The 18560-nt window shown below is 38.9% G+C and overlaps 1 protein-coding gene across 2 annotated transcripts; it reads left to right on the top strand.

Annotated features, from left to right (window-relative positions):
- The first annotated feature begins 1069 nt into the window (after positions 1 to 1069).
- LOC133901323 (polycomb group protein EMF2B) lies at positions 1070 to 14703 on the top strand. 2 transcript variants are annotated; one of them, XM_062342646.1, is made up of 21 exons: positions 1070 to 1363; positions 1941 to 2109; positions 2230 to 2285; positions 4005 to 4119; positions 4216 to 4372; positions 4447 to 4515; positions 5592 to 5728; positions 6469 to 6528; positions 7085 to 7209; positions 8155 to 8219; positions 9264 to 9316; positions 9579 to 9632; positions 9708 to 9767; positions 10821 to 10867; positions 10941 to 11077; positions 11570 to 11696; positions 11813 to 11861; positions 12366 to 12449; positions 12577 to 12656; positions 14144 to 14233; positions 14326 to 14703. In XM_062342646.1, exons 1-21 carry the CDS (start codon positions 1329 to 1331, stop codon positions 14441 to 14443), a joined length of 1887 nt encoding a protein of 628 aa, XP_062198630.1. In that variant the 5' UTR covers positions 1070 to 1328; the 3' UTR covers positions 14444 to 14703. The 2 variants fall into 2 exon arrangements, with proteins under 2 accessions (XP_062198630.1, XP_062198631.1); XM_062342647.1 differs by lacking the exons at positions 1070 to 1363; positions 1941 to 2109 and having other exon boundaries at positions 4266 to 4372.
- The last annotated feature ends 3857 nt before the right edge of the window (positions 14704 to 18560 follow it).

Raw genomic sequence — 18560 nt, forward strand, 5'->3', positions numbered from 1 at the left:
AGATCCTCTTTGCCGCCGCTATGTCCTCAGTCAAGCCTGATGAGAGGCGCGCTAAATCCCGCATGCTCTCGGTTGCTCAGCGATGGTGGTGTTGCTACTACGGCACACAGGCGTTATCCTCTTCGCCGGAGAAAAAAAAGGTAGGCACGATAAACCTTGCCCAAACAAATACAATATTTTCTTCCAGATCTAGGTTTTGGGTTGAATGCAGAAAGTTTTAGATCCAGATCCTCTTCGTCACACCTATGTCCTCAATCAAGCCAGATGAAAGGTGCATTAAATCCCGCATGTTCCCAGCTACTCAACGATGGTGGTGTTGCTAGTACGGCACACATGCGTTATCCTCTTCATCAGACAAAAAATAGGTAGACATGATAAACCTTGCCCAAACAAAAACTATATTTTATTCCGGATCTAGGTTTTGGGTTGAATGTAGAAAGTTTTGGATCCAGATTCTCTTCGTCACAGCTATGTCCTCAATCAAGCCCAATGAGTGGATTGCAAATTCTTGCTTGCTCCCGGCTGCTCAGGGATGATGGCGCTGCTAGTGCGACGCACAGACGTTATCATCTTCGCCCGAGAAAGAATAGGTATGCCTGATGAAGCTCGTCCAAATAAAGACTAGATTTTCTTTGAGATCTAGGTTTTGGATTGAATGTAGAAAGTTTTGGATCGATGATTTGAAAGTTTGGGTTATATATATGATTGAAAGTTTTTGAATTCCAGGCAGAAAGTTGTGGATCTATGATTTGAATGTTGGGGTTGTATATAAGTTTTGGAACTATGATTTGAATGTTTTGCAAGTTTTGGATGTGTGGTTTGAAACTTTTGTGAGTAGAAATATTTGGATCTACGAGTTGAAAGATTTATGAGTAGGAAGTTTTGGATCTGTGATTTGAAATGTCGTGAGTATGATAGTTTTCTATCAGTGAGTAGATAGCTAGAGCTGTGAACACCACGGAAAGTTTTGGATTGAGATTTGAGAAGAACGAAGAAGTGAAATCCGCTTTCACCGCAATGAGACATGCTCTTATAAAATCTGCTTTCACTCTACCGTGTGGGCCCCGCAATATTGAAATTGCAAAAGGAAACAAAAACACTCGGCAGCGGACCTTCATCCAATCGCCGCAAATCCCAATTGCCCGTTCGTCTCCAGACCGCCGCTCCTTCAATCCCATCGCCGCCGCAACCGCTCCTGCTCCCATCGCCGCCCACCCGCCCCTGCCCGGTGTATGCTGATGACGTGATCCATCCGTGGGGTGGGTTCCTGCGCGGGGAAAGAATTCGTCGGGGGTCTGCGGAACCCTAGGTGCTCCTCGGCGGCGAGGATGCCGGGCCTGCCTCTGCCTCCTCGCGACGCCGGGTACGCCCGCTGCCACCAGCTTCTGTTTCTCTGTTACTGCTACTGCTGCGTTATTTTGTTGCTTGCTTTTCTACTTCCGTCTCTGCGCGTGACGCCGCCGCTCTGCGGATGATTCCGGCGTTGCCTGGTAAATAAAAGCGCACAAGGTCGTCCATGTTCCGTAGTCATTCGTGCGTTTAAGAGTGCACGATTGACGAGGGCCTATGACAGGATTCTGCGTGCATCGTCGGTAGTGCATTGTGTGTGATGCCTCGGTAGGTTTGCGCTTGGGTCTGTTTTGGGAAGGTAGTGGAGGACTCTTGACGGCCAGATGGTTAATTTTGGGAGATCCGCTCGCCGGAAATTTAATGTGGTGCTTTATCTGGTAGATTCTGGAAACTGGTCAAATTGTTTTGCATAGTACTGTACATTGAGTCATTGTCGCCGAGTGTGGCTTGCATCGTGTCTTTTAAAGTAGGAAAGGGTATTTCAGCTGCTTTGCACATGTGCAACTATGGCTATGTTGTGTTCTTGTTCTTTTAAGATAGATGAGATGTGTTCTTCTTTTTTTTTTTATGCAAGTTGTGCTTGTATGCAGGAACGCTGGATGTGGCTATGGTCATCCTGGGTCTGCAGACCAGGTCTGCCGTCAGCATTCAAGAGTTGAATTGTCTCCAGATGAGCTACATGCTGCTGAAGAAAATTTTGCTTTGTATTGCAAGCCTATTGAGCTGTACAATATTATTCAACGCCGAGCCATTAAAAATGTAAGGTCCATCCTACAACTGCGATCCCTTCCTTCTACATTTTCGCTTGTTCATGCTTACTCACCAGTAACAGTTGTGTTAGTGCTTTGAGATACCAATATGGTTCTCTCAATTTTGCAGCCCACTTTTATTCAAAGATGCCTTCTTTACAAGATACACGCAAGGCGGAAAAAGAGGTTTGATCCTTGAACAGACAATCATACATTTAAATGTTTGACTATGCATTTATTATTCCATATTCAACTGAGCACCTTGACGACTAATTTGGTTACTTATATCCTCTCTATCCATTGTCATGGTGTGGGCCCAGCATGCGAGCACACAGGTCCTATGTATGGATTATGATGATTATTTCTTTGTTGCCGTCAGTAAAATTTCCTTTGTGGCCGTTTCTATCTTTTAGGTTGTAGCACCACTGATGACATATTTATGATCTCTATTATCTTTGTCATCAATCAATTAAGAAGGAATGAATTAATGGCTGCTCTGGTCTATGGTCTCTGTCTCCTTGCCCCTTGAGTTGCTCCTCTTAAAGCCATGCCGTTTGAATTTTACTCTGCATGTTGTTTACCCCTGTGAACTAAGGTTTATGGCATTCGATGTATTTTTTCTGTACATGTCGTTGGATTTATAAATTACTTAAGCTGGAGCTGAAGCTTGTTTAGTGAGGTTGTGCCAGGAATTGTACTGGGCATTATTGCCCATAACTGATACTGTGGTACACACACAACTTTGACTCTACTCCCGTGGAGTACAGTCAAGAATAATGATTGCTCTAATTCATTGTGCCAGTAGAAAATATTATTCTGTTTCAAAAAATATTGTTTTTTTCCATTTGCTTACATAGCATAGGACTGACTCCAGCAGATTTGACATAATATAGTGTGATTTGCTAGTTTTTCCATTCCTTAGTTAATTTATTTAGTTATGTTGTTGAGCCACCTACACTGCTTGAAACAACGTATTTTAACATTTAAAGTTAAGCTATAACTCCGAAAAGGCTTATATTTCTAAATCTTACTCCAAGGTAAGCTATAATTAGTTTTAATATATATACATATACATGTTTTATATATACACAAATGTACATTCTTCTTATGATTTAAAGTTGAAAATTACTTATTTCTACAACTTTTGTTTTCAACATTTTTGATGAATCAAAATGAAAACTTGGAAGTTGGAATTTCAAATGAGAGCATATGGCCTTGAAATTTCCGACTTCACTTTACCTTCTTGTTACTTTTTGATACTTTAGCAACTATTGCAGTAGACGAAAGCTAAGTTTTCCCTTTTGAATATTTGCTTCAAAGATGAAGCTGAGTCCAAAGTCAAAGGTCTAAAATTTCATTATCTCTTTAAAGATACAATTAGGTGTTGCTCGCCTAGTTTCGTGTACATGATGGATCTATTCGTGTACATGATGGATCTATTCTTTTGGAGTCATATGATTGGAGTTGCAGCCATTTGTGTAATCGTGTGGGAAATCTGTGAGTACCTTTTATTGCTATGGATGCTCCAGCAGCTAATGCAAGCAAATTGCCCTGATTTTACTTAGTCACAAAACTATACAGTTTCATTCAAGAATAAAACCGGCCACAAGTGTCAAATCATGTTTTCAAGCAGGTATGCTCGAGCAATAATCTAAACACAGCTATGCTTATGATTTTTCTGAACTGCATGTTTTAAAATTTTAGTTATCAAGCACTAGATGGCTGCAGCTTCCTCATAGATCGTAGTAGAAACCAAAATAGTAGCTTGGCCAAACAAGACCAAAAAATTACAAGTTTATGTCAGGTGTAATTTTTGTGATAAATCATCTGCACTATCGAATCTGGAAACTTGTTTGTTGCAAATATTTTCCTGTCTTTAACTTTTTTTTGTCTGCATCAATGCAGGATTCAGATAACCATATCACTTTCTGGAAGTACAAATACCGAATTGCAAGCACAGAATATCTTTCCTCTTTATGTTCTATTAGCTAGACCTACTAGTAATGTTTCGCTTGAAGGGGTGAGTTTAGCTTTCTTTAGTTTGTGAAAATGAGTGATGAGCTTTATTTTTATCTTCCAAATGATCTCAGTTCTCATTTATGATACAATCTTGCAGCATTCTCCAATATATCGATTCAGTCGGGTTTGTTTGCTTACTTCTTTTAGTGAATTTGGAAATAAAGACAACACTGAAGCCACATTCATCATTCCTGATGTGAAGAATTTGTCAACTTCCCGTGCCTGCAACCTTAACATTATCCTTATTAGCTGTGGTACAGTACACATCCTATGTGAGTATTTATTCTTTACACTTCTGTGCTATCACTAAATTATTTTATTACAAAAGGGCAAGTCGGGCAATCTATTGGTGAAGATAGCTGCTCTGGGAACCATGTGGAAGGCTCTTCCCTCCAAAGTAAGTTTATGTTGACATATTATGGCAGACAATCATTATTTATTTCTTTTGAGAAATGTTACTGCTGCATCAGTCTTCTTGTACCGTTATTATTTTTTACTATTACTAGTATCTTTATTGTCATTATTGTTTTCTCATCATCTTTTTAGTTGGATCTTGTGGGTTTCATCACTAGCCTACACCAACTTGCTTGGGACAAAGGCTTTGTTGTTGTTGAGAAATGTTACTGCTGGTTAACACAACTATCTTAAGTCATAGTAGCCGAGAGGTCACAGGATCAAATCCTAGAAAATCCACAAGAAATCCATCAACTTGTAGTTAATATGACTTGAATTGTGACTTGAATTGTGGACTTTAGAGGCGCAAATATGAGCCCCACATCGATTGAACTAGCCATTTGTTGTCTTGTCTACAGTCCATTGCTTCTTATTTTTTCGTAAGATCTAATTGGGTTCTCAAATAAATTCCGAATTCTTATTTTTTCGTAAGTATTGAACTAATCTGTCTCAAAATGTTCAGAATCCTGCTCACACTAGATGTTATTGGGCAACCAGCCCAACCTCTAAAAGTTGAAGTTACCTACAGCTCCTTTGGTAGACACTAGTGGTGTGCCAAGCCTTCTCGTTCATGTGGATTTGTTGGAGAAATCATCCTATTATATAATTAACCCAAAACGGAAACTGATAAGTGCAGTGCTTCCATTTGTCTAATGCTAGCTGGTCTACAAAATGCCTTGCTCTGTTTGTTTATCAAGAATTGGCAATGTTTGCTCAGCTTTACTGTAATTGAAATGACCAGATTAGTTAGAATACGCAGAGACTTTATGTGATTGCTTTTCCAACAGGAATATCATGTTAGGCCCTTTCATTGTGAGTAATTGGATTAATCTTTATTAATGTCAAGAGGATGCCCATTGTCATAGTTACGACTTTAGGAAAGTATAGTTTGAAACATTTGTATTTAAAATCAATTTATTAAGCGTACAGGATGATATTTAAACTAAAAAAAAAAAACAAAGGGAGATTCATATTCCTATTGAATGGACCTGTGATCATCCTTATCTTTCGTTTTAACAGAGCTTGAAGGGAAATGCTCCTGGGGTAAAATACCGACTAATTTACTTGCTTCATCTTTGGAGAATTGTGTGACTTTAAGTTTGGGACATACCGCAGAGTTGGCTTCTACAGTTACAATGAGCCCAAGCTTCTTAGAGGTATGTCAAATTGATTTTCACCCTTGTGGCCGAGTATTTCAGATTCAGTGTTCTTAGAGCATGCACTGTAATGTTACATTATTTTTTCTGAGCATTTTAATTTCCCTGTTATTTTATAGTTATAGGTTAGATGAACCAACATCGTAGCATGTGGCACTTGTTTGAGAAAAAGAATTTAACCTCACCTTTACTTTGGATTTCTATGATTTACCCCCACATACTTCTAATTATGTCTAAGTTGCTACCTATACTTCCAATTATTTTATATATATGCCGACTTTACTGTTACAACTTACAATTCAGGGGAAAGCTGTTCGTGCTTTCACATTTGATGTAAAATTTATAGCTGTACTTTAAATACAGTGCGAGTTAACACTGAAATTTCTCTTTGCATACGAAAGTGGAGGGATAGTTTTGTATAAGGCAGAATTGTTGTGATACATTAGGACCTACTGATCCAAAAATATTGGGTGGCAAATTGCCAGGACTAAGAGTACTTGTGACAAACTGGCAATCTGTAGCAAATTAGCAGAACATGCGCTAAACTACTGAAATTAACATGCCGGTTGGAATCTTCAGTTAGGAAAAGTTTTAGTCCAGGATAAATTACAGTGATTGTGTTGTAACCTTCTCCTTGTTTTGATCCCCATACTTCTCAGATTCTGCTATCCTCTTCACTGTATAGAAACTTAGAAACTGTATATTGATCTACTTATCCTTTTTTTTGGTTATGCATGCAGCCAAAATTTCTGGAGCAAGACAGTTGCTTGACATTTTGCTCTCATAAGGTTGATGCTACGGTATGGTCTTCTCTATTTCTTCCTTTCATATTTAATCTAATTGTTTTTTTTTTTCAAATTTATGGGTTAAAAAGATAATGGATTTAGTGCCCAGGGGTCTCAGTGTTACCCATATCACTAATTACTAATGCATTCTTTTAAATCCAAGATTAGTGTGGTCAACACCAATAGGCACCTCGCTTGTAACTCTCAGTCTGTTGAATAAAATATTTACATTCAAAACATTACTTCTCCCAGCCACTTCAATGCATCACAAGTTCGCAACTTCACTTATCACATCCCGCTGCTATTGAATGTGTTATAATCCCTTTCTGTAGAACTACTGGAAAAGACCTAAACTCTACATCTTTCAACTCAAATGCCCCAAACTTTTGGCAACATTTCAAGTTTCAGGGGCATGAATTAGATTTATTGCATCCCACTTTGCAAGCTACGATGCCGCCGGGGGGTGGGGGTGGGGGGACCAGTTGTCACTAATGAATTTCAGTAGATATTCTTATCAGTGTAGGATAGCAACACCATAGCTTGCTGAGATTGGTGGGATTGATTGTTGCAGGGTTCATATCAATTACAAGTATGCATATCCGCGCAAGAGGCTGGTGCAAGAGTCATGTCTATGTCTCCTTATAATAGTTACTCATATAATGATGTCCCACCTTCGTCACTATCAAATATAATAAGGTAACCAATAGCCCATTTTCTGTAAATTTCTTATTCTTGTTGTGTGTTTCATTATTCTAAAAGTTACTAACCAAGGCTTGTTTGGTCACCTAACCAGTTGTGATTTTCGATCCAATTGTTAATTGTGCGGTACCAGGGTGGGCGCTAGTTCATTATATATGACCTAGTATAGTTTTTAGAACTATGGCATGCTTTATTGCTTACCTTATTATATGATTTTACAACTCATGTTTGTAATGCTTGTGTGCTTTATCCCTCAAATGTGACTTTATTGCTCAAACAAGGCATTTGCTATCCATTGAACATTCACTAGTGATGTAAATAGTGAGCAATTTCCTCTTCTAGTATTATTGAGTTGCAATTTGCAATTTTCGAGTTGAGAGTCTTAGATTTGAGTAAATTTTTAATATCTTGAGTTGAAAGTTTCACTAGTTAAGAAGTGTTCACCGTTATTAAGTAGTGAGTATTTGAATTACTGATTTGAAGTTGGAAGGTTTGATTTTTGAGCTTAAAGTTTGAATATTAGTTTTAATTTTTGAAATTCAAGTTTAAGTTTTCAATATTGAGTTGAAAGTTTCACTAGTTAGGAACTAAGAAGTGTTCACTATTTAGTTAACCTGTGAATGTTCATTGAGCATATGCTCCCCTCAAACAATCACATTTTGTCCTTAGGAAGTTTGGCTTGACATCCATTTTGATATGGATTTAAATGTTTAGTTTTGTGAAAGCTGATGATGTGGTGCTTCATAATGGGTGCCCTGCATTTGATTGCTATGACCAGGTAGGTTTATAGGTATATTGCTATGGTTTTAACATCACCTAGTGAAGTTTCCTTAGAAGAAAATATTGTCATTATTTTGCTCATCCTTTAACTTCCTCTTTAGCAAAATCCATTGCTATTTTTATGTAACCGAAGTTAACATCTAGAAGTTTTGTTTCCCACAGTTTAAGAGCTGGCAATGTGCTTTTCAATTACAAGTACTACAATAATACGATGCAAAAGACTGAAGGTTCTCTCTCTCTCTCTCTCTCTCTGACACACTGCCAGTTAAATTGTTGCCTGATTGCATCATGTAGTGGCCCTTGTTTCTAGGTTCTGCACATTTTCTCCACGCACCTGATTTGGTAAACCTAATTAACTAGATAATGTTAGTATGTTTAAGTACCTTTTGCAACTAAAGTAGTAAAAATAATAATATGATAAGGGATTTTGTTGTGTTATCATCTACATGTTGGAACAAAAGCTATTAACATATGTTTGATGGCGGTTGCTTTACTGTTTTGTCAAATCACTTATATTGTGGTTACATGCTAAGAACTCCAGAGAGAAGCAGTTTACTTTAGTAATTGTATGTATTAACACAGAAGACAGCAAACTAGTACAAAATTTTTCCATCTTCCACCTTTTTACACTGTTACACTGCACCTTTGTTTTGGATATCCTTTAATTAAAGTTAGTCACTTATGGTTGATATCTATAACAGTAATAGTTTTAGTGTGCTAACATTTAGTGTAAAGAAAAAAATATGGCTTCTTATAAAGTTATTTTGTTACATACTATGGTACTAGTGTACTACCTCCCAATTCTGAATATAAGTTCATGTTGCCTCTTCAACATTTCTCCAAATGGATGTCCACCTACAGTTTTGAGGCACCTTTTCTTCTTTTCTTTCTATAACACCCTTGCTTAAATGCTAGTCTAATAGATAAGTCATCTTCCTCCATATCTTCCCTTCCATTACCCTATGCCATCAATCAATAAGGCATCTTTTACCATTAACTATAGTAATTGTTGAGGGGTAACAAGGTGATTTCATCAAATACCTTATATTTGCATAAGCTGAGTGGGCCCTGCATGGCTAAACATGCATTTTCAACTTGGTGTTGAATGCCGGTCATGGCCAAAATTCAGATCTAGATCCCTTGCAGTCACCTATTAGTTTTCATTTGGGATCCTGGATGGCATTTGTTGGTTGAGATAATTTGTCATTGCTTTTTGTTCCTTACTGTTATGTCACTGTTTCTTATATATTTCATTAATCCCTTCTTACCAGTCACTGAAGATTTTTCTTGCCCATTTTGCTTGGTACGGTGTGGAAGCTTCAAGGTAAAATTTAAAGTAAAGTTTCTTTTGTATTATTTTTGTACATACGTCATTGGTTGCTGCAATGTGCTGGTCATAAGGATCATGCACATTCTTGCCTGCTATGTTTATGATAAAAGCATATATTCTTATTTTGTTTCACACTGCACATTTGATTTAGTCTCTTTCATAGTGAGGCCATTAGATTTTCTTTTCTTTCTTTGTGCATACATTCACTTCAACTTTTTCGTATTCATATCTGATATAATTATTTTGGTGATACTAGGGTCTGGGATATCACTTGAACTCATCGCATGACCTATTCAACTTTGAGTTTTGGGTTGGTAAACCTCTGGAATCTCCATTGCAAAATCCTCTTCAATCCTCATAATATGATATTTTTTATGTTACACAGGTATCAGAAGAGTGCCAGGCTGTTAATGTTAGTTTGAAGGCTGACGCCTGGAGAACTGAGGTGAATTAGCCACAGAACTAAGACTTAAGTTTAAGCTGCCTTTCCAGTTACAGGGGAATAATGGTGTTGGTATATATGGATATTCAGTTAATGAACTTAGTACTTTACATGTGTTTATCATGTCCCTCAGTGTTTTAACTGTTTCTTCATAATGGGGAATCCTAACTTAATTGGGCACCTGAAGGACTTGAACTGCACGTCCCTCAGCTTCTGATTTTCTTGCTTTCTTGAGTGCGGAAGCCAAGGGTGCACGAGCATCAACTGTTACATCACACTGAAAAATCGACCCACATTTCCCATGAAATTGTTTTAAGCTGTAAATGGCTGTTTAGTCGCCCGGTTAAATGGATGTGGCGAACCAACGACCATTCCGTCACACGCATACATGAGTGTGCTGTTAGCACTGGTGAACGCAGAAACGGCCGGCTTGCTGATTAATCGTCCGATTTACGTTTTATCGGCACCCATTTAATTAGCAATACTCAGCCCACAAGTTACTGCTTGTTGACCCATCTATGTAAATAGCCCATCATGTATCCACTCCCTTGTATACTTAAGAGATTTCTGCACAAGTAGCTTAAAGAAAGACAATTCGGCAAAGAAAGAAGACCCTAAAATGGATACTTGTGAGAAAGTGACACTTCTAATGCACAAAATTAGTTTGAAGAGGAATCTACAGCTCCACAATTGACCTAAGCTAAGAATGTTGGACCTAATTTGGTACTAGTATAAATGTGTAGTGTTATGCATTTGAATCTCTCTGAAACAAGAAAAATATCATCAAATATGTACATATACTAGCACAAACGCCATATCTCCGCATAATTCCGATTAATCGTTGGTATTATGATTAATCACTTAGCGGTAGTCCTTCTATCCGATGACCGCATTCCGTTTTCCACAACACTAAACAACATGCAGTTTACCTTGCTGTTTTTTTTCTGTGAATAAGGTTTTACATGTTTCACATAGGAATGCACGGTGAATATTTCTTTAAATTGTGGCACACATTCTTAAATATCTTTAATAACGAATGATCCCAATTACTTACAGCTTGTGGCGGTGGGAGTTGATCCAAGGCATCAAACATTTTCTTACCGGTATGCTAGTTCTCCATTGTTTTCTTAAGAGCACTACTTTGTTTGATTTATTTGCCTAATTGTGTTCCATCAGCTCAAGGTGTAAGCAGCGTAAACGATTGAAAAACACAACTGAGATAATCAGGCATGTACATTCACATATTATGGAATCAGGGTCGCCTGAAGATGCCCAGGTGGGGTCTGAAGACGACTATGTGCAAGGGGAGAACGGTACGTTGTCATCTAATGGTCTCTTAGACTGTCGCATATATTTTTTGTTATAAAAAAACTGTTGCATAAACGACGTTTCTGCCTGTTACAAATCTGTCTGTTCTCTCTCCTATCTTATTGGTTGAGTATGTCTACTCTGTGATGGAAAATATGCAAATCCTTAACCATTTGTGTTGTCTCCTCCTTTCTTAATTCATTTTGATAGTTCTTTGTTGCAAAATACTACATTGCGCAGAAAAGCCTATTTGAACACTTAATGCACTGCATTCTAGCTTTCTAGGTGCAGTGAAAGTTGAACCATTAGTTTTTTGGGGAGAGTTCTAAAAAATGATGTCCTGATTAGCTACTGTGGTGAACTGGTTGTTTCTGACTTGCAATTATCATTATTACTCTGCATGCTATGGAAAACCTGCAGTATTGCCTGCTCTAGCATTTTCCCGGTTCATATCCCCTTTCCCTACTTTTCCTTACCTTGATGGTAAAAAATTTCAGGGACTTCCGTAGCACATGCTTCAATTGATCCTACTCACTCTTTACATGGTAGCAATCTTTCACCACCAACAGTACTCCAATTTGGAAAGACAAGGAAGCTGTCTGCTGAGCGGGCTGACCCCAGAAAGTAGTCCTTTCTGTTCACGTTCTTGATACCATGTTATTCATCATAATATTATTTCTCGAGATACTTCTATTGAAATGTGTGTAACTTATTGTTTGTTTGTTTGTATTATCTGGCAGTCGGCAACTCCTGCAAAAACGTCAGTTCTTCCATTCGCACAGGGCCCAGGTGAGTGAAAACTGCTCGTCTCTTCTCATCTATCTTTTATGCATGTTTGTGCATATCTGTGGGCAGTGTGGTCGTCCTCTATCTCAGTCAACACTGCCAACTTTGCATAATTTCATATAGTGACATGTTGCTTGTTTCGGTGTTGCTCTAAATTTTCCCATTTTCCAGAAATGCAATGTTAATCAAATCATGCAAATATTAACATAATATTGCATAGTTAAAAACTGTGACCTTTTTGGCATGTGATGTCCATTTTATTTGTTTGCTATCTTTTATGGCGGTTAACGAAATCAGGAAACTTTCATATATCAAGTTATGGAGATTATGCATCTTAGTTTTTTTTTCCAAAAAGAAAGTTACCTGCCTGTGTTTTCTCTTAGATTCTTTACACTGCTCCTTTTATTACATTTTTATCACTAGCTGCTTATTATTATGACTGGGACTATGCACATACGCTAGGCCTTCACTTGAAGTCTTGCCTGATTGTACTGTTACACTTTGTAGCCAATGGCATTCGAACAAGTGTTCTCAGATCGTGATAGTGAAGATGAAGTTGATGATGATATTGCCGATTTTGAGGATAGAAGAGTAAGATGTGACTATCTTATTGCTCTCATCTTCAGAAATATAGAATATTTTACATTCACCTGAGCTCGAGTCATTCTCTGCCTATCTGTTGAATTATTGCTATTTTAACTTTGCTAAGTGCCTGCAGATGCTTGATGATTTTGTTGATGTTACAAAAGATGAGAAGCTTATTATGCATATGTGGAATTCATTTGTTCGTAAACAAAGGTCAGGCCTATCCACAATATTTCCTTAATTCTGACTGACTATCACGGTAGACAGGAGTGATTTGTGTTAATGGTGAACAGAACATTTTTTTTTCTCCTATGGTCTGCTATAGCCATCTTCTGTCTAGAGCAGCAGTTACCAAGGATTTGTCACTGAAATGTTGCAGAAATTCTATTTCTTTTGTGTAGAGCTTTTAGCCAGTTTGATTCTTGCTGTAGGTGCTCCCCTTTGATTTTGTCAAATGGAAAAACTTTGAAAAGCATTGGTCAAGCTTCTGTTACAACTTAGAAATGCAGCAGAATTTGTATAATGACGATTGTGCCAATAGGTTTGTTCAATCTTAGGTCATAATATTGCTGTTGATTATTATCCCAAACTGCAACAAAGGGGAAATTTTAGGATTTAGTTCAAGTTTGAACTAACTTTACCTAATGCCTCTATACAAAAGAGTCCCAAAACTACCTTTGCCCTTTTTCCTCTCTTGCCAATCCAAGCCAAAAACAGAGCCATCAGCCCATCATTCCCACCCCCTACATTGGTCTTTCACCTTTGCATATCTCTATTCTCCACTGGTCTTGCAAATTTCTGCCACCGCCATTGTGGCCATACCCACATTTCTACCTCCATTGGTCTTGGTCGTGGCTGCACATCGCTGGTGGATATGGATTGCCGTGGCAGCGTGCGTCACCAATGATGTCCTTATGCGAGTTGTCGGCCTCATTCTGCCACTGATATCTAGCAAACAATCAAGTGGCATGTGAGATGAAATCCTGTTTGCAGGAAGGGTGTAATATGTTGTTCTGACCCTGTCAAACCCAATTGACCTTGTTAGGGAAAAAATGCTTTTATGCCACTAATTTAGCTGTGTTTTGAAGATTTGCCATCCCGACCCACATGTCATTGACACAGGTGGCCCCATGTGTCAATGAGAGGGGTGTCATTTTGTTGAAACGTAACTAAGTTAGTGGCAACTAGGCAAATCCCCCGGATTTGGAGCATTGCTCTCATAATTTTACTAAAGAAAGATGGCACAACATACTCAAATTTCAACTGCTGAAATTTACAAAATTTACATTTCGAAATTCTAGTTTTCTTGTGATTTTATTTCGGGTGTTGAATTTTGAATACCAAAACAGTGTCGAATTTTGAGTACCAAAACATCACGATTTTATTCAATATATTTTAGTTGGAGATATTCCAGGCATAGTGCTATAGTTATGCATGTCTTGCATGGCACACATTATCCTTCACGATTCCTTCCAGACATCATCATTTTCCATTTCCGTAATAGTATATAGTATTTAGTTCCGTGTTGAGCATTTCATTTTGTCACCTGCTTTTTTGTTTCCGATTACTGGTGGAACAAAACTGATGGTTTTTTTTTTCCAATTTATTGCTTCATTGCTATAGCAAGACCCGATGATGCATCGGAAGAAGCCATGATATTCCATCTTGGTTCTAATTCTTACTGAAAAGCTAAATTTCAGGGTGCTAGCTGATGGTCATATACCTTGGGCCTGTGAGGCGTTCACCCAGTTCCATGGACGACAACTTGTACAGAACCCTGCTCTACTGTGGTGAGTGGCTGATTTGGAAATATATTAGTCAATACCTTTCCTCTACTGTGCATGATTATTTATCTGATTTACAATTTTCGCTTGATGAACAGGGGTTGGCGTTTTTTTATGATTAAACTCTGGAACCACAGTCTTCTAGATGCCCGCACTATGAATGCATGCAACACAATTCTCCAAGGCTTTCAAGATGAAAGCTCAGACCCAAAGTAATTTGGATGCTTTGAAATTGCTGGCCAACTCGTCTAGAGTGCATTGGTAGCTAGTAGCTGAATCCTTGTCTGAGGCGATCATTGTTTTACTCATGACTCTTTTCAGTTGTATTAATTATTGTTGTTAGAAGAAGGTGCGGGGGCTATTCCCAACTGTAATGTCCCAGATGATACATGAATTTGATGAATATTCGGTGCAGTTTCGTATTCAGCTTTATGGAACTTTGTTTTTTTTAAATAATGGAAGTACAACTTTTGGCCTCTGTTTTTTTTTTAAAGGATGCACATCACTATTTTTTTAAAATGGCTCCTCGAATTCGCATCTAAGAGGAGTCGAACTTGGGTGATTTAGATGTACATCTGTATCTTTAACCAACTAAGTTAGGATTAGTTTATAGAACTTAGATCTGTATGTTGTAAGAAATTGGGTGATTTCAACTCAAAAGGAGAAAAAAAGGTGAATTATTTGGCAGTTTATGGTTTGCTAAGCTAGGCTCAGTTTATGGAACTTAGATCTGTATATTGTAAGGAAAAAAAGGTGAATTATTAGCAGTTGTTTCATAGATGGTTTGCCCTGGCAGTCGAAGCATTTCGTTGCTTTCTTTTTGCAAAATAAGACTTATTAGGCTACGGGATGCTAACAGTGTCCATTATTGCTATGGGCGCTACCATAAGCGCTACACACGTATGCTCTTCTTTGGGTTCTCTCCTATCTCCAGGATGGGCATCATAAGCTACTATCATCCAGTCCATTGCTATTTTGGACGTTTGAAAATAGAGTAAATATAAGAACATACTTTTAGAGGACCACATTTTCATTTCCACAACATTTCACAGAATTGACCTTTTTTAGGGAAATACAGTAAGGGAATCTCCTATAGTAGGGCTACTCAGTCACGAGGAGAAAGACCAGAGCTAAAGCAGGCCAAAGAATAGAAAACGATCTGTACAAGTTACACAATTGAGTGTATCCATTCTAAGATTTGAGGTATATGATCTTCTTTCACCCTATGCAAATGCATGGTTGCTTCATCTACCAATCCTTGTTTCCAACTTTGAAAAGATAGTCTCATTTGCTAAAAGACGACTCCATTTCTTTGTTTCCAGATGTGCCATGCAGCTATAATGAATATTTTTTCATGAAGAAGGGAAGCTGAGCATCATTCTTGGCCTTTTTTTCATCATGTTGAAGAATGGTAGTGTGAAGTCTCAATGTATCCCAATGTGATACCAACACTAGACACTGAAAGAGTAGCCAAAGAAAAGATGCAGAGCAATTTTCTCTGCATTTGCATTATATAGCACACAATTGTAGTTGTTTTCTTCAATTTTGCAGTTCTTTCTTCTGAGCAGGTTTCTTGTGTTAAGTCTGTTTATGAGTAGTAACCATGTAAACACTTAGATTTCCAAATCTAATGGAAAGGATCTGGTGGATTAGTTGTGTTGAATGGGAGTGCATAAACTTTTCTTGATGAATAAAATTGAGATCGCCAACAGAATTGACCTTTAAGCGTTGTCATTGTATCAATAGGCTAGACCCATCTGTCGATCCCATCAAACTTGGGATAGCAATTAAACTTGATTACCCGTTTACTCATGGATACGTTCATAGTTGTGGAGGAACCGTTCAAATAATAATCTAATTAATCACCAGGAGGATCATTATTCATAATCACCACCTTGATAATTAACCAGAATATCATCCCGATAGTCTTGACACGTATTTTGTGCCCAAGATCGGAACACATGCCTTTACAACATATAACATCACAACACAGCTTAAAAAAGATCAAGTAATTAATATTATATTACAAGTTCTTAAGCACTACCAAATTATTACAATTTACAGCAAAAGAGAACCTCCTCCAGGGCAGATGATACCTCTAACACCGCTCACATCTCGTCTCATTCTCACATCTCAACCAACTCAACACTATAATCAAGTGTGAAACATTAAGTAAGCCTTAAGCTCGTGAACAACTGTATCACCGTCGGTCGACTTCTACCGAGGGCCTATGCATTGCTAAGCATGTCGAATAACTCTTAGGCTAGACATAAAAAATATTATTGAGGTGAAAAGGATGAGGATAATCAACAATTCAAGGTAGATGATATGCAATACAATATATGTTCTACTCATTTTGCCTGACATCGACTCGCTACTCATGCAAACATACATATGCATAATTTATAAATTTTTTACTTCATTCAATTCAACACAAGGGTTCAGTATGCTTAGATACTTTCCTTACTCCTCTGCAGGCTTCCTGATGCTAGCCGTATAGAATTCACAGAAGTGGGGTGCCTCGGTGTCACCCTCGCTCGCCTGAACTGTCGGATCGACGCTCTCTAAAAGAAACATGAGTGCAATGCATAAATAAATGAACAATGCAAAAAGGATGCATAAAATGCATACACAAGTAATAGTGTAGCGTCGAGACTCGAAAACATTCGCAGAAGACCGCTAGGGCACCAGGGCTTCAAAGTGTGAAATCCCGGATAAGCCAACTTAAAGTGCACCAAGCCTTCAGTGGCTGATGGTCAGATCGACGGCCAACAGAGAGTTTTGGGGGCTGGTGGTCGAATCGACGTTGATCCGGTGGTCAGATCGCCCACCAACGGTTAGATCGGCCCTAGCGGCGGTCTGACCCCTGTATAGAGTCCTCACTTCGGACCTTCTAGTCCCAACTGGCGGTCAGACCGCCAGGCCTTGCCGGCGGCACCCTTGTGGGATTGCCGGCGAGACTTTTGACCACAGAGGGTACCTAAATGCTCTATGGAACTAGTGGAGTGTTTCTAAAGTGACTTGGACTACCTTCACCAAGCTAAACTCAAAATGCCACATGGATTGGACCTAGGTTAGGTTGAGTTTTGATCCTAAACGACACGGGGGATCGAATCGAGCTCAGAAACAACAGAAAAATGATAGGGGAAGCCTCACCTTAGTGCATCGAAGCTTTCTAGCAGATGAGTTTGCTTTGGAAAGGCTTTGATTTGTGGATCGGCTCCTGGGGTGGTAATGGAGCTTGAGGTGAACAACAGGTCTCCAGCAAGGGAGAAGAGGGGAGACGCTTGGAGAAGTCCTTCGAGAGCTCGTGAGAGTCCCCTCCTCCGATCTCTGGCCCTCGAACGCGATGACAGCGGAATCCCTCTCCCTTCTAGTGTTGGGTGGAGAGAGTGAGAGAGAGAGAGAGAGAGCAAATGAGAGAGTGAGAGATTGAGAGAGGCAATCGACCACCTTAAGTCGAGCCTCTGTGTATTGGCGGTCAGACTGTGTAGGGTGTCAGTCAGACCACAGCAAGCACACGTGGCAAGCCCACGTGGCTGCCACTTGGCAGTCAGACCGCGGGTGATCCCGGTCAGACCGCGAGAGGGGTTTTATGCTGAATCTTTCTAAGTATTCCCGCTTTTCCTTCTCTTTCTTCTCCAAAGGATCTAGAGCTTTACTAAGGAGTTCTAAACCATCTCTAGGGTGTTTGAAGCACCTTCAAACTAACCTTATTAGACAATTACGTAACAACATAGGTGATAATACATGCAATAATGGTTACAATGCTTAATTACAGCTTATCATTTTTGGGATGTGACAATAGGTAAAAAACACTACCTAACAGGTATATCTATGGTTAAGGTATACACGTACCTATGAAACTCGTTTACTCATATAACCTCAGATGAGTCCAATTCTACAAATCCAACCTCCTCAGAGTCACTAGTCAGTACTCATACCCACTACCCAGCCAGCATCAGAGGCTCAGACTCAATCTCTCTCCCATGAGAACTTGCCCGTCGTCACCTCCCTCTCCCCGTTTGAGCGGTCTGCCACATGAGATGACTATGTCATCTAAAAGAAACGCTAAGACAACATCACCAATGCATTGCCTTCTACTAGCCCGTTGCATGAACCACATCACATCATCTATTAAGGAACTTTAAAACCACATCACAGCTGGTAACCATGTATACCCGCGAACAACAGATTTGATGCCTACTCTTCACCCGTGGATGACATGTTGAAGACATATAAAAACTGATAAGTACATATATGAATAAGAACTACCTATACCTGTCATGCCTAATTACCATCCCAGTTTGCTAATGACTTTTCCTAAGTCAGA

This window comes from Phragmites australis, chromosome 20 (assembly GCF_958298935.1).
Source record: "Phragmites australis chromosome 20, lpPhrAust1.1, whole genome shotgun sequence".
NCBI lineage: Eukaryota > Viridiplantae > Streptophyta > Magnoliopsida > Poales > Poaceae > Phragmites > Phragmites australis.